Source organism: Gadus chalcogrammus, chromosome 18, assembly GCF_026213295.1.
Source record: "Gadus chalcogrammus isolate NIFS_2021 chromosome 18, NIFS_Gcha_1.0, whole genome shotgun sequence".
NCBI classification, from domain to species: Eukaryota; Metazoa; Chordata; class Actinopteri; order Gadiformes; family Gadidae; genus Gadus; species Gadus chalcogrammus.
Window position 1 is genome coordinate 11,410,793 of NC_079429.1, and position 25,102 is coordinate 11,435,894.

General features: G+C 48.0%; 1 protein-coding gene across 1 annotated transcript in view; it reads left to right on the top strand.

The window, feature by feature from the left end:
- The first annotated feature begins 1,105 nt into the window (after window positions 1-1,105).
- cpped1 (calcineurin-like phosphoesterase domain containing 1) overlaps window positions 1,106-25,102 on the top strand; it is a 35,480-nt gene continuing 11,483 nt past the window's right edge. Inside the window, exons 1-5 of the mRNA XM_056577169.1 lie at window positions 1,106-1,328; window positions 2,564-2,773; window positions 12,151-12,323; window positions 13,568-13,687; window positions 14,440-14,572. Coding sequence (XP_056433144.1) covers window positions 1,265-1,328; window positions 2,564-2,773; window positions 12,151-12,323; window positions 13,568-13,687; window positions 14,440-14,572 — 700 coding nt within the window. The 5' untranslated portion in view covers window positions 1,106-1,264. The remainder of the gene's footprint in view (window positions 1,329-2,563; window positions 2,774-12,150; window positions 12,324-13,567; window positions 13,688-14,439; window positions 14,573-25,102) is intronic.

The following is a 25,102-nucleotide window of genomic DNA, read 5'->3' on the forward strand; positions in this document are numbered from 1 at the left end:
CGAATGTTAACAAAGCTTTATTTAATCATAATGTTTATTTGATCATAATGTGTCTTATCTGCAACATGAAGGTCTGATGACTAGGCCTACGTCCCCGTCTGCCGGAAAAAAGCAGGCCTCTAGTCCGGGTGGCCTACCCGAAACATTCAGGCTAAGGTCCTACTCCCCAAGTTATTTTTGTTTTGCTGATATAAACGATTGTGAACTCCCCAATGTCGTGGCGACTGCAGCCTCACCAGGAACAATTCGTTTAATTTAATTCGTTTTCCAATAATCTTGTGAAAACAATTATAGGCTGTAACCTGTGAAGGTTTTACAACCCCCTCGGACTTGTCATTGATGTACTTTTGCTCCTGATCATTGATTATGAAAATAGCCAAGCAAATAAGCCTAATATCTTGGTTACAGGCCCACTGGTCGGAGATTAAAAAAACGTTAACATGTAGGCGGGAGATTTAATTAATAATATTAGGTTAAGAGACAGGCAGATTTCAGACATAATGAAGTACTAGACAACCAGTCACTCCAGCATGATTGCATCTGACAGCAGGCTGGGGTCAACAGCCTGCTGTTAAACAGATACAGACAGAGATATGGCTATACAGAGATGCAGACGGGCATGTCTGTAGTTATATCCGTGTTTTAAACTCTTAATTAGTAGTAGTATGTCAGAAGTTATATGGGAACTAAATATTTCATATCATCAACCAACTGTCTTAAATGCTCGGATACATAACGTGAGACCTACATTTCGATATACTTGTAATCACCAAAAATCTCACAGATCAGATTGCTGGCGATTAACGACTTCCATTTGTACCTGTCCATGGTACTGAACGGTTCGTCTCTTCTCTATCCGTGGTGCTGCTCGCTGGAGTCTGAATAATTCCCCTAACATACCTAAGGCCCTTGGGTAACTAAATACTTAAATGGATCTAGGTTACAGGGGGGGAATCAAAGCATTCTCTCCACTGAAACATGTGTTTCTTTGTGCAAATGCATTTCGTACTTTGTGAAAGTTATGCAACGGAACAACCCGCCAGCGCGTAACAAGTCGCCTCCCCTGCAGCATGCCACCGCTTGGTGGCTGTTGCGTCTCGGTGAAGTTCCGTGACAGTAGACAGGACGCCTAGTCGATCGCCGAAACAGAGTTTGCAACCTCGCAGAGCAGCGAGAAAACCACCGGAGTTGTCTAGTTACACGCACCGTTGGCATATACTTGGAGATTCATTGCATTGCTTGGATATTTTCTTAAAGCGTGTTTATGGCTGAGAACGGAGACATCTTTTTACGAGCAAAACGGCGTACGTTCAGCGGACTGACAGAAGGTATTGGATTAGCCCCTGCTCACTAGCTAGTCGCTAACCATAGTTAGAGCGTAACTAATAAGTAAATAGTCGTGGATCTCACAGTGCACCAAGAGTTATTACCAGTTCTTATTTATTAATATATTTATATATACAGTATATATGATATAGATATACAAGCCATCTGACGGCTGTGATGTTTTGTTACCGTTTCTATTAAGATATTGTGACTGTAACTTCCCTATTTTAGCTTTTTCCTAAAGAAATGCACTATGAATGCGAAGCTATCGCTCCTCTATTCAGACAAGTTCACGCATAAACTTAAAGTAGGTATCTTTCGGAAAGTAGCGTGTTCATACGGGGCTGCTTGGGAATACTTGGATGTGTGGAAATGTGCTGCAACTATCACTAGTTGTAGCACAGAATGCTCACTTTTCTATGAATATTTGACATCTTGAAAACATACATTCAAAGCATGGTTGATTTATGCCTTCACAAATTGTCAATTATCCAGACAAGATCGTCTTGAAGGTATGACTCATTTTGTTCCCAGGAGTGTGATTGCATTTTCTCTGTCTTATTTCTTTTCCATTCCCTGGTTCTCTGGAGAACATAATTATCATAACTAATTTAAGAGACTATTGCATTGAGAGCTTGTTAAATACTGAAAGTGCTGATAGTGGTGGTGAGATAGTGGGGGAGCAGACGAGTATTTCTCCAAATCAGATGAACAAGGGGACTGCCTTGCATGTCTACATGCCTGCTCCAGGCTGTCTCTCAGGTCCCATTGCATATCCCAACTCCACTTAGCATCAGTTAGGTCTGTTTCCATGTACAAATGCTGGTGTTTTTTCTTTTCAAATAACATCATTTTTTACCGGATCACTTATAAATATATCAGTAATAAGGTAGGAGGTGTGGTAGTAACTATTTACGCGTGAGGCTCCATCAACGATTTTTGAGTCACGCTGCTGCTGAATACTTCAACATTGAGCTATATATTTGTATTCCCACTGATTCTTAGAATTCCGTTACCTTTCCTTGACCAGGCACCACATACCTAATCTAACGCCGAGAGTTATTTAATGGAGGGCGTCTACTACAAATTGCTATTGCATATAATAAGGCAATTCCAGTGTGCTCTGTCGAAGGTTAAACAACCAAAACTGGGGTTCCACTTTCACATGACACCAAACGCCCTAACCATCAAATCCCCTCTCCCCTCTCCCCATCTTCTCCTTGGCGTCCACGGTCAGATGTGGAGCGTGAGTGGCGAGGACCCTTCTGCTTCATCCAGGCCGCAGACCCCCAGCTGGGGCTGATCAACGACTGGAGGGACAGTGGGCCTGGGGACGTGTGGTCGGAGGAGGTGCAGCTCATTCAGCAGACGGTGGGCGCCGTCAACAAGCTCCGCCCCCGGCCCAGGTTCATGGTGCTCTGTGGGGACCTGGTCCACTCCATGCCAGGTAACGCGCACGCGCACGCACAAACACAAACGCACACACGCACAATCACACACATGTACACACATACACATGCATGCATAGTGTCACACATGCACACACACACACACACACACACACACACACACACACACACACACACACACACACACACACACACACACACACACACACACACACACACACACACACATTTTGTATGGAAATTCTTGATTCCTGAAAACCCTTTTCATCTCATCAATGTTACAATTATTGCCGGTAAAACAATGGAAAATTTATAATTATCTCAAATACTTTTTTTAACGTTTGATGGATTGCTGAACATTTTAAGTTTAATTTCTAAAGCCTTGAACAGGCATAGGATTTCTGTAGGGTGAAAGGCTTTGGCGAAGGAACACTACGACATCTATCAAAGCTGTCTTTGACTAAACAAACACATGTATGCAGGTGATTAAGGTGGCATTAGCCAATGAGCAAATAGTAGTGAAAAAGCTGAGTTCTGCAGTCAAAGACAACCAAGCTGTCTTTGACTGAATTAATGACATGTATGCGAGTGATTAAGGTGGCATTAGCCAATGAGCAGATAATAGTAAAAAAGCTTAGTTGTGCTTTGGTTAGTCAATCAGCCTAATTGACCCCTTTGGGCAATGAGAAAACCTCATTTGGAAGCAGTTTCCTGGAGTAAGTCTAGGCAGTAACTCTGGAAATGTCAAACTAGGTTCTTGGTAAGTCGACCAAGACATTCCATTCACCATGGTACCAGACAGATTTTATTCTGTCAAGATATGGGCACAGGCACAGAGTGTAACCACATGTCTATACTTAACATATCACTTATTCTAACCCAAGTATATCAGGGTTATATCCTGTGAAATGTAATTTAAAATTCGATCAAGTCGGGTCCATTGCAACCTGTAATACGGTACGACGTGACAAATTGAGACAGCTGTGGTTCTGGAGATATGGCAATCACTTGTACGCCCCAGGCAGAATGGATTGTTTTTGACCTGAATGCTCAGTAAATCACTTGAGACAGCAGAGGGGTTTTCAGTGGCCTGAGTATAAATCAATACCGGGTGCATATCCACAACGGGCGACCAGGGCAAACAAGCACCTCGCACAGGGATCCCACAGGCACGCCGGGGACAGAACACATGCACCGGCGCGGAGAGATTCAACTGCTGCCCTCTGCACAAAATCAACTGAACAGGTCCTGCTTTTTACCATCCTCAACTCCAGGAGTGGGTGCTGGCTCAGTGGTTCTGGCGAAGTGTGTACACACACACCCACCTCGCATCTGCAAAAAAAAAAGAGCATAGCGGTATCCATTTTATTCCCTCCCACTGATCACGTACATCTACCTCTGAGATGTGTCAGAACGCGGGCCGTGCTCAGATTCCCAGCTTTAGCACTCATCCGTCTTTAAAGGGAATGGAATATGTCGGCGCCAAGGAAATGATTAATGTATCCTACCGCTCCCCCCCTTAGATAGTGCTAGGCTTAATTAAAACGCTGGGTGAAGGAACTTCAGCTTTGGCGATAGATGGGTCTCAATTTGGCTTCATCATCAGGGGGTCTGCACTCTGATATGCTCCGATATGCCCCCCCACCCCCCTCCCCCGCCTGCTGATCTAATTGATTGCCAGAACAAATTCCGACAGGAGCCGATAATCATCCCGTGAAACAGCTAGCCAAGATTCATGTCGTTAGCTCTTTTTTGCAAAAAAATGAGTTAGCACAGTGTAAAATTATAATTTATATTTTTTTGGTTGTTGGTTTTGTCGGAGAGTAACAAGAGTATTAATTTCTCTGACTGATGGCTCCGGTCAGTAAACACTGGAGGCGCTGTGACAGTGTGTGCTGTTTATCTATGAAGAAGCACCTGGGAGTCTTCAAGCTATTTTAATATAAAGGCAGCACTAGCGTCGGGGGGGGCGACGGCACAGGGGCTTGTGCGGAGGCAGAATGGGAGGCCTCTTTAACATTTCATGCTCGTTTTAAATAAAAAGTCGTGTTGTTTTCTGAAGGCCAGTGTGCCTGTATTGTATTCACTTCAAGACTGATGAATTGCCTCTCGCTCCATTTTTGGTTTCGATGCTGTACATATGTGGAGGTTTCAGGACATTACAAAGTGACTCACTGCAAACACTTCACTTTTTCCAAACAGGTTAGATATTGAACTACACAATTATTGTTAGATTTGTTTATATTACAACCCCCCTGGAAAGTTTCTAAACGAAGGTGGTACACAATTAACTTAGTGTCTGTTGTTAATTCCCCAACTTACTTGGTATCTGACCCTGCTGTTTTTTTTGGATAATATAGGCGCTGTTTTATTCGCCTTCTTTTGTCTTTGTTTAGACCATCCGGTGTGTGGGAATTGATATTTATAGATCTGGTTGTGAAATGGCTTGTATGGCCATAGGCACACGCACACCTCAGTACTGCAAGATAGAGGTTGGCGCCGGTTGTGTGCTTGAAACACTGTGACTGCTAGCATATGCCTCTGTTAAGAGTTATGAAATGAGTGTGTGTGTGTGTGTGTGCGTGTGCATGCTTGTGTTTTGGCCAGATATTGGCCTAATTTGATAACGGGGTAAGAGGAGCGTGCGGGCTAGACACACTGGAGAGATAACAGTTAGTAGGAAAAAAGAGCGCCGCGAGCTAACAACCGAGGCAAACTACCTTTGCATGACAATTAGGTGGGCTAGCATGGGGTGCCTGCCTGCCTGCTCTCCTGTATAGCCTCAAGGAATGGGCTGAGGAAAAAACTGAGAGGGAAAGAGAGGAGAGGAAGAACGGTAAGTAGACAGGCCAATTTTCTCTCTAGCACTGTCTCTAATTATCTGTCTCTGTCTCTCTCTCTCCCTCTCACTCTCTCGCTCACTCGCTCACTCCTCACTCACTCTCTCATTGCCTTCATGTGTCTCTTTAATATCTCTCTCTCTCTCTCTCTCTCTCTCTCTCTCTCTCTCTCTCTCTCTCTCTCTCTCTCTCTCTCTCTCTTCGCCCCTTTCCTACCCCCTCTGATTCACTCTAGTTTTTTTTGAGATGTGTTCAACCCACTGATTAAAACATAACAAAAGATAAGATATCTTAAGATTACTTAAGTTATCCGGCAGTGCAGACGTAGAACATTGTGTTTCAGACATGGACTTTCGTGCCATTCCAGTGTCACCTTTTTTTTTATCACCAAAGGGCTGATCCACAATGTACTCTATCTACGATTTGGTCTCCAGCTTAGTCATCATGACCCCCACCAAAGGAACACCCCCACCCTCCTCTTTCTCTCTTTTGTTGCGGCTCCAGCCTCTAAACATAACCCATGCTGAATTGTATCCTTACCCGGACAGTCATAAAGCACAGCCCTCACACTAGCCCTCTCTATTATCGCAGACAGAGGGTCTGGCTTTCTGCCTCCCAGTATGTCTCTATGTTATGCTCGTATCTTCTCCACGACTTCCCCATCCCAGCCTCTAAGCTGAGCTTTCCTCGCTGTCTCAGTCCCTCAGTCTTTGCCTCGTCAGCCAGCCCGCCGCCCCCGTTAAGCTGCATTTATAGGTCACCTCCGGGTCCTGGCCTCGGAGCCCATCGCAGACACTGATACTGTGAGCTTTTGGTGGTGGATGGTGTTGCTTTTGGTGGGCCGGGGTGTGAGTGGTGGTGGTGGCTGGGTGGCGGAGGGTTTAAGAAGTGCCTTGCTCCCGGGGCCCGGGTTGACACCACAGTGTCAGCCCGTGTTAGCGTCACAACCCTGGCGGAGCATGTTGCATGCGTCATCCTCATTACGCCCCCCGTCCGTCATCAACAGCCTCGCTGCCGGTACCGGCGCCGGCTCCGCTGCCGTTTGGGACGCTGTGGTCCGACCATGTTGCCCGCCGCGGGGTGGGCCGGGGCGCCTGGTTGGGCCGGCGTGGTGGTGGTGGTGTTGGCGGTTGGGGGGGAAGATGGTTTCACGGGCGGGGGGGGGGGGGGGTAGCGATCCTTCCTTCGCTCCTCTGTTGACATTTCCTCTTCCGAGCATTTATTTAATGTGCTGAACGGAAAGGTTGCCGGTGGGTGGGGGTAGGCGAGGCAATGGACCGCCATACTGCGTTCACCAGCACCACCGGCGGCAGGAAATTGGCGACTCTATTTCTTTTTTTCACCCCCCTCTTTTCTTATCCTGTTGTCTTTCTCTCTCAATCTCTCCGTCGCTCCTTTTCTCGCTCTCTCTTGCTCTCTCTGTTTCCGTCTCTCTCTCTCTCTTTTTCAATCGGTGCTTCCTCAGGTATTCTCTCTGAGCCATATTGTTTCGGCTGCGCTTCGTCTTCCCTTGATGTCTCTCTGTCTTTCTCTTCTTCATTCTCCTCCCGGTATCATCTCTTCATCCTCTGCCCCCTCTTCTTCTTCTTCTTCATCTTCCTCTGGGCGGTAAACACTCGACCCCTCGGTGTGCCAGCTCAGCGGTGTGTGTACCACGACGTGAGCTCACCGTTCTGAAACGCTGCGCTGCAAATACACCACTGCCTTTTGCCTTTCTTTCGTCCTCCCTGCCCGCAGTGAATGTGTCCGATTGGTGCACATCAGACCTCGCTGGATTCATTGAAACGGAGCAGGGGTAGCGTGGTGGTGGTGGCGGCGGCGGGTGGTGGTGGTGGTGGTGGTGGTTTTGGAGGGGGAGGAGAAGGGGGCCGGATTATACGGGCATCAAATCTAAAAAGGCAGCACATGTTGGCCCCGTCGGACAGTGGAGTCATTAATCCCCGCCGTAACCGTGATGATAAATACTGAGTCCTAATGACATCTGGGCGCAGCCGTACTGATGGGAGCTGGCGACGGTGGGGGTCCGGGGCGGATTCCCCGGACAGATGTCCGGTCAGTCAAACGCCGCCGTAGCCCACGCAAAAATAAACTATAGCCGACACCCTGCTGGGATCACAAGGTCGTAGCAGCACACATGCACACGCTCGCATGCACACGCTCATGCACACGCATGTTCACACACACACAATAACCCATGCCCTTCGAGCGTGCCCCCTTCCAAGGTGTGCTGTTAAGTCCCGCCTCCTCTCTGTGGACTGCGCTGCTGATGTTCCGCTTGCCTTGTTAACTGACAGCTTGGGCCTGTGATCCTGTTGATCGGGATTCGCTCTGCACGACTCCGTACGGTGGGGGGGGGGGGGCGGGGATGGATTTCACTTCTCAAGGACTTCCTTCAATCACAATATACCCCTCAACTCCCCCCAACCTTGTGTCTTTCTCTCGCTCTGTGTGTGTCTGTGTGTGTGTGTGTGTGTGTTGGGGCATGTGTTGTGAGTCTCCTTTCAGTGCCGACATATGAAAGGGAGGGGATGGAGGGAGGTGAGGGAGGGAAGGGAAGAGGGAGATGATTAGATTAGAAGAACAGGCTGGGCTTAACACTCGGCTAATGAGCACTACAAAGGATCCCAGCCTCGCACCCGGGAGGGATGAGCACGGAGTAACTGACGAAATGTGCGCCGTGGCGGTTGATTAGTGCACGTGTGTGCCCTACTGTGTGTATGTGTGTGTATGTGTGTGTGTGTGTGTGTGTGTGTGTTTCTGGTTGAGCATTCGAATGGGCCACCGCTGTCCCTAGGCCTTTGCGGCTCTGAAAGGTAGGTTACGATCACCTTGGGCCCCCGTGCGTCCGTGCGTCTGTCCGTCGCCTCTGCTTAGCTGTAGGAGCCCCTCTTATTGTTGTTGAAGGCGCGAACAGGCAGGGGCCTCTGGTGTGAGTGTATGTCGGTGTGTGTGTGTAGTATGCGCCTGCTTTTTGTTGAAATGCATATTTTAAACATCACCATGAGACCGCCCCGTGTAAGTGAGTTAACGTCTAACGTTACACTTTATTAATGCTCGGGGGGAAATTACATGCTCTGCACAAACGCGTCCTGCTAGGAACCGTGTGCCGTCCGCCACAAGGGGAGTGCCCGGGAACTAACCCCAGATCTAGTGCCCGGGAACTCACCCCAGATCTAGTGCCCGGGAACTAACCCCAGATCTAGTGCCCGGGTACTCACCCCAGGTGTAGTGCCCGGTGTACTCACCCCAGGTGTAGTGCCCGGTGTACTCACCCCAGGTGTAGTGCCCGGGTACTCACCCCAGGTGTAGTGCCCGGGTACTCACCCCAGTCGTAGTGCCCGGGAACTAACCCCAGATCTAGTGCCCGGGTACTCACCCCAGGTGTAGTGCCCGGGAGCTAACTGTGAGCATTGCAGCATTGCAGCCGTGTTCACTTGCATGTTTTGTCATGTGGTGTGGGAGTTGAACCCAGCACAGGGATTGAGCACAGCGAGAACATACAAAGTCTACACAGAACGGTCCCGCATCCCGGGATTTGAACCCTTCTTGGGGGGGGGGGGCAGCAGTGCTGCTACCTCCTTCTGGCAGTGAAGGAAAAACAATTATTCAAGGACAAATCAGCTCTCCGGGCGAGGGACTTTCAGTTCACCATGAACAGGAGCGCCAAATTTGAAAATCAATGAGCGCGACCATCAGAGATTTTTTAACAAGAAAGGGCTGTGGCCATGTTTGGTAATCAATTAATATCACAAGCACTATTCACTAGCGCTATTCACTACCGTTCGACTGTGGCCAACACCGCAAAATGGTGCCAGGAATCCAGTGATTTCCTGTATGAATACAGAGTATTTGTAGAATAAATCATACACGCTGTTTTTTTGTTCCTGCTTCATTTTGATGCGGTTATGACTAGACACACCTGGGACGCGACCGTGCTCTCTGCCCGCCGCTTCTCATCCTGCGCCTTCGCTGGAACAATTTAAAAAAAGGAGAGTCTCTCTTTCCAAAGCAACGTTATCGACAACACAACAAGCGAAACAAATCCCACACCTGAACTCATTTCACCTGTTGCTCTTTGAAGGCTGTGCCAGGCACCACTGGCAAACTGCGAAGTCAGACTACGGGCGAACCCATCTGCTTTGGATGACCGTGCTCCACAGGCTGAGGGATATAATATCTGTTGTATGGTTGGATCTGGCCAGCTCATCTGGCTGCGATGCCGACAGGCTCCATCTGTACGAGGTCCACTGTGACTACCTACACACGTAGCGGACTAGCCCCTCACCTTCAGCCCATAGCCAGGCACACCATTGGTCTCTGTGTCTCACGCCTTTGACTGCTGTGAGGCAGGTAGCTCTGTCCACACTACAGCCTACCTGTAGGTATCCCTGCGCAAGATGCCCTCACCACGAACCTGCACTGACTAAAATACTATTTACCCGTGCACCGACACCGGGTACAAACTGTAGGACAACATGAGTACAGGACAACTTAAAAAATAAATAAAAGGAAAAACACCCGAAAATTGGTTTTGAATAGCTGTGGAAAAAGATATCCAGAACAACATGAGGGTATTAGGGAGCATCTGCCAGTTCTAACTGACCACCCCTCCCCCTTCCCCCATCCCTCCCTGGTACAGCACAAGTCCCCCCCAACCCAACAGCTCACTTGAGCTTCATTAGTTTCCATGGTTTCCTTTGGATTGTTCCCGCCAACAAATAGCAAAATATTGTTATTGTGTACTAATGACTCCAGATGTCTTTGATTTCAGATGTCGCCTTCGTTTTCTCTCTCTCTCTCTCTCTCTCTCTCTCGCTCTCTCTCGCTCTCTTGCTCTCTCGCGTGCGTGCACGTTCCTGGGTTTATCTGTGCACGTGGGAGGCATGGCTGCTCAGGTCTCTGGTGTCTGAGGTCGGCTGACCTGTGGGGTGTGTGTGTGTGTGTGTGTGTGTGTGTGTGTGTGTGTGTGTGTGTGTGTGTGGAGACGGACAGGTGAAGACGGACACTCTTTATATCCTCCCCCTCCTTCTCGTTTCACGCCGGCATTAACGCCGGCTTCATCACGCTCCTCAATCAAGTACAACGTGCTGGGGAGGGAGACGATGGGGGTCTTATGTAACCAGTCCTGTCCAAACATCTAAGGGAACGTCTGTTTTGAAAGTAGGCCAGTAAAATAATTACTCAGAAGAATAAATTGGAATAAAATAGACGAGGAAACGGGAGTGGAAGAAAAGGGAGGGGGGGGGGGGGTTTAGGAGGAAAGAGGAAAAAATAGACATATCCGCGGAGGATGTGCTTGGCAGTTAATACACATACTCATTTATAAATAGATCTCTCTCTCACCCGTCACGCTGGCCTTCGTCCACACGAGGGCCGGACACGTTTGACATTTGAAGAGCAGCCGCTCGCCAAGGCATCTGCTCAGCGTGAACTCTGGGTCTGACCGGGACGTGCCGGAGAGGGGGGGGGATGCGGCGGCAAAACTAATGTTTTTTTACGCAACCGCGCAAAGTCCCGTAAAAAGGGGTTTATGCGTGATGAGGCTGGGCTATGATACTGCAGGCCCCTTCTTCTGGCCTCGGTTGTGACCAGTTTTGTTTCTCTGTTCGGAACAGATGCACTGTGAGAAACAACAGTGCTGTGGTCGGTGCAACAGGAAGTAGTAGAATTGGTAGGACCTAGGGAATGGCAGCTTTGCTATGCTAATTGAGGACCATGTTTTTCCCAGAATGACCAATATGCTCAGAATGATCATTGTGTTTTGATTGATCACTTGCATTCAGAGTGACCAATATCATGTGCATGGAACAAACTGATAACATGCCTTTATGTCGGTGAAGGCTTTGCAGTGAGCTCATGGTATTGATCAACAATCTGTTACTGGTGTCATTGTCATCCGACTCCTTAGCCATCCTTACACCCGTTCCAATTATACCAGCTTTAGGTCTCTCCCTTAGACTCTTGTCTATATCTCTGTCTCTGTATGCCTCTCTCTGCCTCTCTCAGTCCTTCTCTGTCCCTCTCTGTTCCTCTCTGTCCACATCTGTCTCTCTCTGTCTGTCGCTATAGCGCTCTGTCCCTCTCTTTCTCTCTCCGTCTCTCTCTGTCCATTTCTTTCTCTTTTCCTTTATTTTACATTACTCATCTTCATCACCCAGCACTGCGCTCACTCACCAATTTATCTTTTTTTTTTTTTGCTTTCACTCGCCCACTCGTCCACCCCCTCTCTCTCTATCTCTCCCTTAATTTCAGTTGAAAAGACGCAGCTAATATTGCCTAAAGCGAACATTATTGTATTTTAGGTAAGCTGTGTCATTAATCACATGATATACAACCGCACGGAAAGCACGATGCAGGAATATGAACATTGGGGCAAGACCAGAGAAAGTACTGAGAAATGTATGAAATGAACTGAAAAATCTCTGTTCCTCTCTGATTGTCTCTCACACTCTGTTCTCTCTCTCTCTCTCTCTCTCTCTCTCTCCCTCTCCCTCTCCCTCTCCCTCTCCCTCTCCCTCTCTCTCTCTCTCTCTCTCTCTCTCTCTCTCTCTCTCTCTCTCTCCCTCTCTCCCCAGGCTCCCCCTACAGGTCTGGACAGGAGGCGGACCTGAAGCGGGCCCTGGAGGACACGGACCCCTCCATCCCGCTGGTGTTTGTGAGCGGCAACCACGACCTGGGCAACACCCCCACCCCGGCCACCGTGCAGCAGTACTGCCAGGACTGGGGGGACGACTACTTCAGCTTCTGGGTGAGTGCCACCGCTGGGGGGCTGGTCATCTCTCAAGGCTACTTTTGAGGGGCCCGATCTAGAGATCCAGAACCGAGTCCAAGGTACCTTGACCAATCAGGACACAGTGTTAAGCTATGCATAGCCTTGCTTTTCAGTCTCTCTTGTGACACTTTCGTTGTTTAAGAGGGACTGGAGGAAGACCCTCACAATTAGGGCTTGTCAATCGGGTGTTGCTTGAGCTTTGATTGGGCGAGATGATTGGGCGAGAAACGATGAAACGGGCAGCTCGATGGACCAATGGGTGGCTCGAACCACGAATCTGAGGGAGCTACTAAAAGCTAAAAGCAACGCATGGGTCAGAGTCGTCAGACTGAGCTATACATGACAAAAGACCTCCTCGTTATGGTTCCAGGACAAATGAACTGACTTGTGATTGGTTGAAACAAGCTTGGCTCTGGTTGGATTTCTGTAAAAGTGGCTGCCTAAAGTACAGATGTGTAGGCAGGAGCCTTTTTAAAAAGATCATGCAAGCCTCTGGTCTGTCTTAAAATGAGCCATGGTGTGTTCACGGAGTGAAGCTCTGTCTGGGTAGCGTTTTATATTGATGGCCATGTCCGAGAGAGGGTAACGCTTCTAGGACATTTGTAGTAGAACGAGACAGTGGGTGGTGCATTTAATCCGGGAGATCGCTGATTATAACGCCAATTCTCAACAGTGCATACTCGCAAACATAAAAAAAGCATCACAAAGTTGCCGTGGGACGTAACCCTGGGGAAAACACCTCGTCCGTTCTCCATAGAACCTGAATTTGAGGTTGATTTGAACTGAAACAGGGAGTTCACGTACAAAGAGAATTGGGGTGGGGGGTGGAAGTGGTGGTGGGGGGGGGGGGAGGTGGGTTAGTAGGTGTTTCACGTATCAAATTACAGTACTTATAATGATAGTAATAGGTAGTACAAGTCTAAAAAGACAAAGAGAAGGAGAAGGCATGGAAACAGATGTTTTATTGCTCAGGCATTATTAATACAATCACTGGGATTGTTATTGACGATACTTAGGAGACTCTGATTCCCTTGTAATTAGGCCATGATTAGCAGCTGATATATTTTCAATCCCTGCTACTTTTATCCAAGAGATGCGTTCAAAGGCAGCAGGTGTGACGCTACAATTAAACGTCAGAGTAAAAGGCTGTAAACTTGATTCAGCGTTTCTGCGGCTGCCTCCGCTAACTCCGGTTTGATTTGCGTGCGGGGCCGTCCCAGGTGGGTGGAGTCCTGTGCCTGGTGCTCAACTCCCAGTTGTTCTATGACGCCTCGCTCTGCCCCGCGCTGAAGGAGGCCCAGGACGTGTGGCTGAACCAACAGCTACACAACTGCTTGGAGGTGAGCTGCTGCAATGTTTTTCACCCCATTTTGTTCAGTTTCCTTGTATTTCTGTTTAAATACATCTCATACATTTTTTTACTTTATTGTTGGTTGTCGGGACAAAATTAAACGACATTCTACATTTTATGCTCAATATGATTTGTTGCTGTTTTCAACATTTTGTTGAAAAAGATTTTATATTTTGGATTCAGACTCTCAAGAGACTTCATCTGAGGGGACTTTCATGTGAGGCCGAGAGCAAGCAAGGTGTCAGGGTTTTATTTTTAATTTTAATAAAAGCCAAGTACTTTTGAGTCACAAAGAGGCGAGCCACTTAAAGTTTTTCTGGAAGAGACCGGTTGTTCGAGTACTTTATGATCGTTGAAAGGAAAGATTTATATATATATAGACATGAAGCTGAAGCAAAACACAGGAAGGTAATACTGAGTGCCAAAAACCGACAAAGGATCATTTCAACACATTTGGGTGACACCGGCTGAAAGGAGGTCCACAAAGAGAGGGAGAGACAGATAAGGGCAGGCTGATTTATGAAGGTGCTCAGGAGGTGAGATGTAATGTGACTCAGGGGGTCCGGAGGACACTTGTGTCTTGTGTTCAGATAATAGCCGACTTGTGTCCTGGCGCCACATGACGTAGCAATTCAATTTCCTGTTTGTCCGTTCTGAGATCTACCCATCAATCAGCTGTCTGTCTGTGTGCGTGGCTGCGTGCTTGTGTGTGTGTGGGTGTGATTGCGTGTGTGTTCTCAGGAGCCCCGGCCTAAGCACGTCCTGGTGTTCCAGCACATCCCTCTGTACCTGAAGACCCCCGACGAGGACGACGACTACTTCAACCTGCACAAGGACGTCAGGCCCCGCCTCCTGGAGAAGTTCAAGGCAGCAGGTAAAGAGCGTTTAATTAAACCACTCACACGGCGGATTAATGATTATACCTGTTCAGGTGATATGGGACACGGCTCCCAAGTTTGTGAAGCTCTATCTGGTTTTCTGCATTCCTTTGCAACATTTCTTCACTGTAAGCCATCTGGCAAATGAAAAAAATGGAATATATTTGTTGGGATTTGTAGAGGGAGATGTGACATGAGGGTGACCCATGTGTATATTAAGCTGATGCAGTCTTGACTTAAAAAAATTATAAATATAGATTCAGACTGCCGGAAGACATCCCCGCTGCTCTCCATGCTAATTAATTTAGTCTGCTCTCCCGTGGCCTACACCTCTCCCCCTGAATCTCGCCCAGGGCTGCAAACAGAGGATGTCAGGAATCCTTTGTCAAACCCAAGGATAACCCAAACCCAGGCCCGGCTAAAACTCCAGCTTAAAAGCCTGCTCTTGTGGCGGGGGCCGACAGGATTACCGTGCCATTAGCCTTAGCAACAGGGGCCAGTGTGCCCGCAAGAGCGTCCTAATTAAATTAATCGACTCGCCGCCCGGCACTCTATCCGGTACGACTCTCCACAATCACAGCCCATTGTCACGGGCTTACGGGCCGGGCTGAAGAGAGGTGTAGGGAAGGGTAACTCCTTCTCTCTCTCTCTCTCTCTCTCTCTCTCTCTCTCTGTCTCTGTCTCTGTCTCTGTCTCTGTCTCTCTCTCTCCGTGTCTCTGTGTGTCTCTCTCTCTCTGTCTCTCTTTCTCTCTCTGTGTGTGTGTCTCTCTCTCTCTCTCTCTCTCTCTCTCTCTCTCTCTCTCTCTCTCTCTCTCTCTCTGTCCCTGACTCTTTCTATATGTTGAAGGCTCCTCATTCTCTAGTCTATCTACCCTTACTCTCTCTCTCTCTCTCTCTCTCTCTCTCTCTCTCTCTCTCTCTCTCTCTCTCTCTCTCTCTCTCTCTCTCTTTCTCTGGCTTTTCTTTCATGCATTCTTTCACTTATTCACTATCTACCCCTCTCGTTCTTCTTTCGTGATCTCTCGCTCTCTCTCGCTCTCACACGCTCGCTCGCACTTTCGCACGCTCGCTCTCTCTCTCACTCTCTCTCTCTCTCTCTCTGTCTCTGTCTCTGTCTCTGTCTCTCTCTCTCTCACGGTGCTCTGTCCATGCTTCTCAGTCCAAGCTTCAAGGTGATCCACGGTGAAGCTCTTAAGGGGGATGCCGTGGATTTAATTAAGGGGGACAGAATAGTCTAGCGGTGAGGGGTGTTTGGCTCAGTCCCAGTCCAAAAGCTGCCGTTTTTGAACCCCAAATGAGCACAGTCTACGTGTAAGGCGTCCTTGAGCAAGATGCCCTAACCTCTAGCCTGCTCATTCATGTCATGTAAGGAAAATCACAGCCTTTGGATCAAATTGTTGGCGAGATAATACATTTAACCCTCAGTTAATCTGGAAGGGTCATCTCCGTATGGGAAACATTTGATCATATTTCTGGTCCTTTGACCTCCCTCTGTATATTTTTTATTTCTTCTTCTGCTTCTTTTACTTAATCATCTTCTTCTTCTTCTTCTTCTTCTTCTTCTTCTTCTTCTTCTTCTTCTTCTTCTCTCTATGTCACGTAATGGGTGATCTATCCCTTTGGGGGAACAAGAAAGCGAGGCGTGCCTCTGTTCCTTTGACATGTGGTGGGGTAGTGTGTGTGTGTGGGGGGGGGGAGAGTGCGGACACATCAGTGCTTGGTGTTAATGTATGTACAGGGAGGTGGGGGCTTCCTTTGCCTCTGTTATTTTCCGTTGTCCCTTTCTTTTCCCCCTCTACACTTTTGTTCACACTTATGAATTCAGAGTACATACGGGCCGTGCACACGGTCATTCATTATTGACGACGGACATGTTCTAAAGCAGTGCAGTGTACAGCAAGGGTAAAAAAAATCGGATGTAGGGTTTGTGTCTGTGTGTGTGTGTGTGCGTGCATTTGTGTGTGCATGTATGAAGAGCATGTATGTGTATATGTCTGTGTGCATGAGAGAGAGAGTGTGTGTGTGTGGAAGAGAGTGTGTGTGTGTGAAGATTGTATATGAACGTGTGTTCTTGAGAGAGAGAGAGCGAGGGAGTGTGCGTCGTGTATCCATGCGGGTGTGTGCAGGGAGTGAGGGGGCTTTGATTGAGGGCGGAGGTGTGTTTAATGTTTCCCCTCTCATCCTCTCTCTCTCTCTCTGGAGAGCAGAGCTCAACACCCTTGTAGCCATGGCCTCTCGTCCCCCGCTGCCATTGACACGTGTCAGTATAGGGGCCATAACGAGAGGCCCCGGAGCTGTTTCCAGCGTCCCCTGGAAGGATGAGAGGAACAGTCAGCTATTGAGGAAAGATTTGTCAAGATGGATGAAGCAAGAGGCTGTAGGGTGACTTTTAGTTCAGCCGAGACTCTTAAGGATAACTCTTTCTTTACTGCATAGTTAGTTGGCTAGCATGCTGCCCCTGAGGCTGGAAAGTGAGGCCGTTTCGATAAGGACTAGGTTGATCAGTTTGTTTGACCTAAAACGAGTAACTTTTTATTCAACAACTATGGATTTCAGACTAAGTAGGTTAGATATATTTTTTGGATTTTTATCCCAAAAGAACTAATCATTGTAAAGGATAATAAAGATACTGAAAAGCTTAATGAATTAACGAACAGTTAATTTCTTTAATTCATTATTCAGTGACTCTTTCACTTGATTCATGACATAGACATAACCCAAATCCTAGATGATGTTTAGTATCCTCTCCCCTAATGATACTGTATGTTAACATAATCCATGATCCATAGACCCTCAGATGCTGTATTTCAGAAACCACAATCAATTTACTCTAGTCCCTTGATCCTCTGTAATCTTAGTCCAACCAAGCAATACATAAAAAGGAGCAGGCGCCAATTGAATGTATATTTATTTTTATGCTTTTCACTAATTTAATGAAGGTCCTAACATCTCATTATGAACTCACAGCTAAACTGACAACACAAATATTTTAGGCCCGGGAGTTGGCACATATTCAGAGCTTCAAGACATTGTGCTAAGTCGCTACACCCTTACCCCCAGTGTCTAGCAGAAGTCAAATTAAAGTCAGCGCTTTTGTTTGGGCCTTGAAACTTTCAACTGCAGTTATATATATATATTTATATTTTGACATGCAAACACACAAACACGTACCACAGACACATACACACGTACATACTCCTACACCGCACGTCAATATTTATAGCGGTTGCTCTGTGGAAGGCAGCTCTGTAATATATAAATGGGTTTTCCCGCTGTCGTCCATGTTTTGGTACACAGAAGGCCTGAGATGTTTGGAGCTCCTCATGGTAACGCAACATGTCACCGCAGGGCTGACAAGCGGCTCGGTCTTTTTCTCTTTAAAGAACACAAACACAAATGAGAGAGGTTGTGTGTGTAGCGCATTGCAGAAGCGCACAAAACGGAAAGAGATGTAGAGAGACAGTGTACAGAACGTTCTATTATGGTCTGTAGTCCATTTAGCTGACAATGGGTGATGGTAACTGTGTGCCAATTATGGTCACGTTTATGTGGGAAATATGCATATCTATGATGTCTCAACCTACGCAAGAATTCAATCAAACATCGTCTTCAATTATTCGTTTTTGCAGATTTTGCTTATTCTCCTCAATCTTACGTCATGTTGGTCTCGATTTAATCTTGACTAGTGTCTTGCACTTCAGCGGGGATGCCTTAGTTTCTTGTCTTGGAATCGGTTCCACGTATTGAACCGTATTTTGTCAGACACTCAAAGTACTTTTAGTGCTTCTGTAAAACCCCAACCATGAATTCAGTGTGAACCATCGATGTAAAGGTTGAACCTGGTTTTAGAGGAGGGCTCCAGTCGTCCATCTTACCCCAGTGCTCCCATCAGAAGAGCAGCTGTGCTCCTGGGGGTACCGCACCAGGGCAAGCCCTGGTGCGGTTCCCCCCCGGAGCACAGCCGCAACCTCTGATGGGAGCAGCTCTCTCCGCTCTGCCTTTAAGCTTCTCGTTAGGGTGGCAGGTGGTTGTGAGACTTCTCCTGGCATCAAACCCTCACTCATCGCCGTACCCGTGGGCAAGCCAGGCCCCGTCAGCGGTGTCCGCTGAGATGATGGATTTTTTGTTGTTGTTCTTGAAATGTATTCCTCCGTGTTATTCTACTTCTGGTGGGCCGCCGAACTCTGCAGTGTGAGGGCGGTTTGGTACAGTGTTCTGTCAGGCAGCTATCTGAGCCCGGCCCGACTCCACGTCTACCAGGGAGGCCCCCCCCCTATTCACCCCCTGACTGGCAGCGTCGGGTGAGAACGGAGAGCACTGAATTACCTTGCATTGAATTTTTCCGCACCGAAGACATTTCCCAACCACTTATTTCTGTCTATAGGGATGTGTGTGTGTGTGTGTGTGTGTGTGTGTGTGTGTGTGTGTGTGTGTGTGTGTGTGTGTGTGTGTGTGTGTGTGTGTGTGTGTGTGTGTGTGTGTGTGTGTGTGTGTGTTGTTTTGACATTATTATATGAAACTGTGTCTTAATGCATGGCTTACTTGGGGAATAGACATGTTATCACCGCAGAGCAGCTGCACATGGAGCTCGTGTCCCAGTGATACCCCCCCACCCTGACGCCTATCACCCCTGTCACTTGAATCACAGAGTACCAATTTACTTATTCACAGTTGATAGCGATGATATCCTATTGGATTTCCCAAAAAAATCTTATTATAAGGTATTCACAGTGTTACTGTGGATACCTATTTTGATTTTATGATTATTATTATTATTTGGATCATTAATATCCATTATTATAATAATCACCCATTATCATCGGCAGTTTCACAATCAAGGACATGAGGAAACGATTCGGAGCTCAAGAATTAGAATTGTGTTTTTCTTATGTCTTTCTTGCTCAATGTCTCAACATGCGTTCAGCGTAATCACATTGATTTGATGCTCTCTAACCATGCTGATAGCGCTCTGCTTCACTAGTTGCCATGCCAACACACACTTCAACCCAAGAGCCAGTTATCCCTTATTTATTTTTTTGCCCTCTCACAGTTTTCCTTTATGTAATTTTTTTGTTTTGTGTTTGCTCGATACTTGGTGAGGGTACACCCCACTGTGGAACACCCTAGTCTTCCGACCGTTGTCTTGTTTATTTACATTTTTTACAATATATTTTTGCGTTTTCTATGCTTTATTCATGACAGATACAGTCAGAGTTTAACAGGAAGGTATGGGAGAGAGAGAGAGAGGGGAGGACATGCAGCAAGGGGGGTGCCCTTACCGCCGTCTTCTGACAGATGTCATTCATCACTGTCTGCTCAAGCAGTGCATGTCTGATGGTGCTGCATTTACATTTATACTACTCAGTGATAGATTCTCGCATTCCGAGAAGAGACACATACAGGCTCACCATCGTCCACTCTAGTGGCAGTGTCAGCAGTGTTTTTGATCTTCTGGTAGAGAGGCACTCCAGCAGAGGCAGAGAGGTACCTCTAGGTTTCGCGCTCTGCGGAGTACAGGCATGCGGCCATGTGAATCATCTCAGCGAGGGGGTTGTGAGGAAGCAAGCGGCTCCCCAGGAATGATCCTTCAACCACCACTTCTGGTCTTCACCCTGATGGAGGATTGTAATTAACCCCTCTCACCACCCAACGGCTTCTCCCCGTCACCACCTCCTCCCGTACTACCACCACCCCCCTCCACCATCACCCCGCAACAGCCATGATCCGTGCAGCCTCCACACACACACACACACACACACACACACACACACACACACACACACACACACACACACACACACACACACACACACACACACACACACACACACACACACACACACACACACACACACACACACACACACACACACACACAGCGGGTTGAGAGCGGGTTGAGAGCGGGGTTGGCTGGTAACCGGAAGGTTGCTAGTTCAACCCCTGGCCCCTATGAGTGTCGAGGTGTCCCTGAGCAAGACACCTCACCCTAACTACTCCTGACAAGCTGGCTGTCACTTTGCATGGTTGACACCGCCGTTGGTGTGTGAATGTATGCATGAATGGTTGAATGTTGTATTCTGGATGTAATATTGTGAAGCGCTTTGAGTGGCCACTGGTTTGAACAGCGCTATATATGTGCAGTCCATTTACTATGTACGACACACACACACACACACACACACACACACACACAGTCACACACACACACACACACACACACACACACACACACACACACACACACACACACACACACACACACACACACACACACACACACACACACACACACACACACACACAAACTACCTGGGCATCCATGTAGGTTGCTGCTTGCAGTTAGGAGATCGGTCCCATATGGTCACCATGTTCTGTTGCAATGAACGCAAACAACGCGTGACCTATATTACGCAGAAGGTGTATACCTTAACGTGAGCTTGTGTCTGTGTGAGTGAGTCTGTCTCACTCAAATAGACATATGCTCGCAAACGCAGACTCATCACTCTCTCACACACACTCATTATGACACACACACACACACACACACACACACACACACACACACACACACACACACACAGACACAGACACAGACACAGACACACAGACACACACAGACAGAGTCACGCATTCAAATTGTGCCACTCTCAGCTAACCTTCGGTAACATCCAAACCCACGTTAGAGAAATGAACACCGACTGCTAGGTGAGAGGGAACACAGCGGGAGCCACAGCATGGCCGGCGGCCCTGAGTCGTACGTTGCTAATTAGAGGCAAAGTAAGTACTGATCCTCAGCCTGCTTTGTGTTCCTCCTACTGCTCTCTCATTATCTTATTCTCTCTCTCTCTCCCTTGTCACTTTATTTTTTATTGTTTCTGTCTCATTCGATCTCGATCTCTCTCTCCAGCTTTTCTTTCATGCACTCTCTCCCTTATTCACCATATACTCGCTCTCGCTCTCTCGCTCTCTCGCTCTCTCTCTCGCTCTCTCTCTCTCTGTGTTGCCGCTGGTCCTCTGCATCAGCAGCGCAGGGAGCTCCAGTGTTCCCAGCTGAAGACACATTCATCACCCAGGGGGGGGGATGTGATAAGAGGGCACGGCTAAGACTTTAACCCCATTGTTTTAATGATGAGGAGGATGAATAATGCTCTCCATTTTCTCTTTATCTCTCCGTCTCGCTCTCTCTCTCTGTATATCTGTGTTCTTTCTGTCTCGCTCACCCTCCGTCTCACTCGCACCTTTCCTCTCATTTCCCATCTCACTCTAACTATCGCCATCTCCTGCCGCTCTCTCTCTCTTTTGTTCCGTCTCATGTTTTTCTTTACCTTTTCCCCTTTTCTCTCCCTCGCTCTCTCTCTCCGTCTCTCTCCGTCTGTCTCTCTGTCTCTGTCTTCTTTCCAAGTCAGCTAAATACAGAGATTTATTCTTCATCCCTTTGAATGCTATATGAAGGAGATTACCTCAGCAGCGGTGCAGTAGGTCATGCTAAGAGGTGCACACCATGTAGACTCCACTTTCTCACTCCATCTCCGTCTTGTTCCGTTGTCTCGTTTCCCGTGGTCGTGCACCCATCTTTCATCTTTGATGTCTCTTCACCTCTACCTGTCTCCTTCCTCCAATCATTCTCTCTCTGGCTGTCTGTGTCTCTCTCCCGATCAACTAATGGGAGAGAGTGATGGATATGCTTGTTCACAAACACCATCGCCTTGGACAGACGGTGTCAGGCTTTACACTCCAGAGTGTATGTTTGGGTGTTTTGTATTTGTATGTGTGTGCGCGTGTTTGGGTGTTTTGTTTTGCATGTGTGTGTGTTTTGGTAATGCTCTCCGCTCTCTGTGTTTGTGTGGGGGTTGGCCGATGTCCGTATTAAATCAGTGTAATTGAGTGAGTAACTGTAAAGGGTCCGGCCAATGGCCTGTTGACATATCATTACCGTCCAATGGACATCCAGGAAAAAAACATTATCTTTCATTACTGTCACTGTGGGTCTTGGCCCTTGCCACAAACGTAACCGCCTGCTGTAACGTGTAGAGGAACCCTCTGAGCTCCGGACGTCGTAGAGCAGCGTTCAGTGAATCTCATAGGCGTCATTGGGGGAAGTGCTGTCATTTTGGCCTGTTAGGCTTATTTATTATTCACTGATAGTCTCAGCTGCTGACTCCAAGGCTGGCTGAGACCACGAGTTCAGTGGAACCACACTGACAAATACAGTGTGGTGTGGATGGATCCCTTCATCCGAGGGATGATGGCAAGATGGCAAATACAATCCTAATCCGTCCCTCCATCCACTAGTGGCGTGTGACATTTAATTAGTCTTTTTTTATACACATGAGTGTCAGAACGTGCCCTATTTGCGTACTTGCTTATCTTGGCGGGTGCGTCTTCTTTCTGTCATCAGGCATTTGTGTGCATACATCGACTGCTAACATGTCAGGGAGTATATGGGTGTGTGTGTGTCTGTGTTTGTGTGTGTGTGTGTGTGTGTGTCTGTGGACCGTTACACACGGTGCGCAAAGTGCGTCTATGTTCTATGATATATGTGGTTGTCCAGTCACTTGAGAGAAGAGAGATTTTTCTACTTTAGTATGTGTGCGTGTTTGTTTGTACATATGTGTGGGTAAACATGTTAGTCTCTAGGCATGTATGTATGTGTGTGTGTGTGTGTGTGTGTGTGTGTGTGTGTGTGTGTGTGTGTGTGTGTGTGTGTGTGTGTGTGTGTGTGTGTGTGTGTGTCTCGAGGGCCACGTGAGGAAGGAGGAGGGGGAGGAGGGGGAGGAGGCGGGGAGCCGTGGTGTCTTGACTGACTGGCGAGGCTGATTTATGGGGTGCCGGGGCCGGGAGAGGCCACTCCCCGCCACATCATCCTGGATCTCTCTGTCATGCAAATTATCCAGCGCCACCATTCATGATGAATTATTTCCCCGGTCCTGCTCTTTTAATGACAGCCCGCGTGCAACACAGATACACACACACACACGCACGCACGCACAAACGCACGCACGCATGCACGGCACACACTCATTTTCATACAAATCCCCCATCTCCGTCAGATGTGCAGATGACAGATTTGCCCAGAATGGCCTCTAGTTGGTTCTGACAGAGGGAACGAGATGCGGGGGGAGGAGGGGTGAGAGAGGGTGAGGTAGAGATGGAGAGAGACACAAAGTGGTTTGACAGAACGATCGTCCTTGAGGTAATCACAGGAAGGAGGTTGCCCTAGGGACCAGGTGGAAACTTGGTTAGCTAACCCTTAGCGCAAGGTAACTGTTAGCTCTGTCCGGGGCGGTTGGCGCCTGATCCATGGCCAGGACATGGAGCGGAGAGAGGGGAGGGATGAGAAGGGAGATGGAGAGAGAAAGAGAGAAGAATGAGAATACAATAATAATCAACAAGGGAGTCTATTAAGGGATTCATACTAGAGGGGGGGGTACGGCCATTCTCATAACCATTCAACACTGCGAGCATAGTTCGCATTGAAATAAATAGTGGATTGTTTGGGGATTGTGGTGAATATTTCAGGACGGAGCCATGTGGTAATTAAAGTGGGGGATAGCGCCCGCCTCCCCAAAACGAGGGTATAAAGACCGCCAAGCGGCTCCCCGGGGAGGGATTTCCCCGGCCCTGGTGCGTGCTTCATTATTTCTGCAGCCCTGACGCCAATTCACTTTGACTCGGGATGATTTTCACACTGCTGGCGCTGCTCGCAGACTCCTTATTCCAACCACTGCTTACTCTGGGCATTTTGTGGGAAGGCTCACACACAACTCCATTCGCACAAGGATATCCAAACAAAGACACGTACACACACACACACACACACACAAACATGCAAATGGATAAGCACACACACACAAACGTACGCACGCACACATGCAAACACACACACACACACAGCTCCCAGAACCAACGCTAGCTGTCAAGGCGGGGCACGTCCCTGAGCGGGAGTCGTTATCAGGGCGAAAGGAAACAGGATGGAAACAATGAAACAGAAGCACAGTCAGCCGACTGGCAGGTAAATGGGATCTCCACGGGGGAAAAACAACAGGCACCACTAGTTATTAGCGTTTTTGTGTGTTTGTGTGTGGGGATGTCTGTGTCTGTGTGGGTGTGTGTGGCTGATTGTGTGTGTGTGTGTGTGTGTTGGGGGGGGGGGGGGGGGGGGGGGGGGGGTCTGTGTGTGTGTATGTGTGTGGGGGGGTTCTGTGTCTGTGTGTGTGGCTGTGTGTGCGAGTGTGTCAGCCAAAGACTGACACCCCCCAGCCCCCCCCGATTGGGGGGAAGGGGATCTCTAGTCCTGTATCTGATGCTGTGAGGGATTTATATCATTGTATGGTGTCTGTCATGCCACGCCCAGTGTCCTCCCTGCTGTTAACGAGACGCTTTCTGCATACGTTAGGTGATTGTAGAAAGGACTCACTTAACGTGTCTAGGAAGCCTCTATGCGTTTAGTGAGATTGGCAAGGACTCACTAAATGTCCGTAGGAACCCTATCTATAGCTTTAGTGAGTTTGGCAAAGTCCCACCA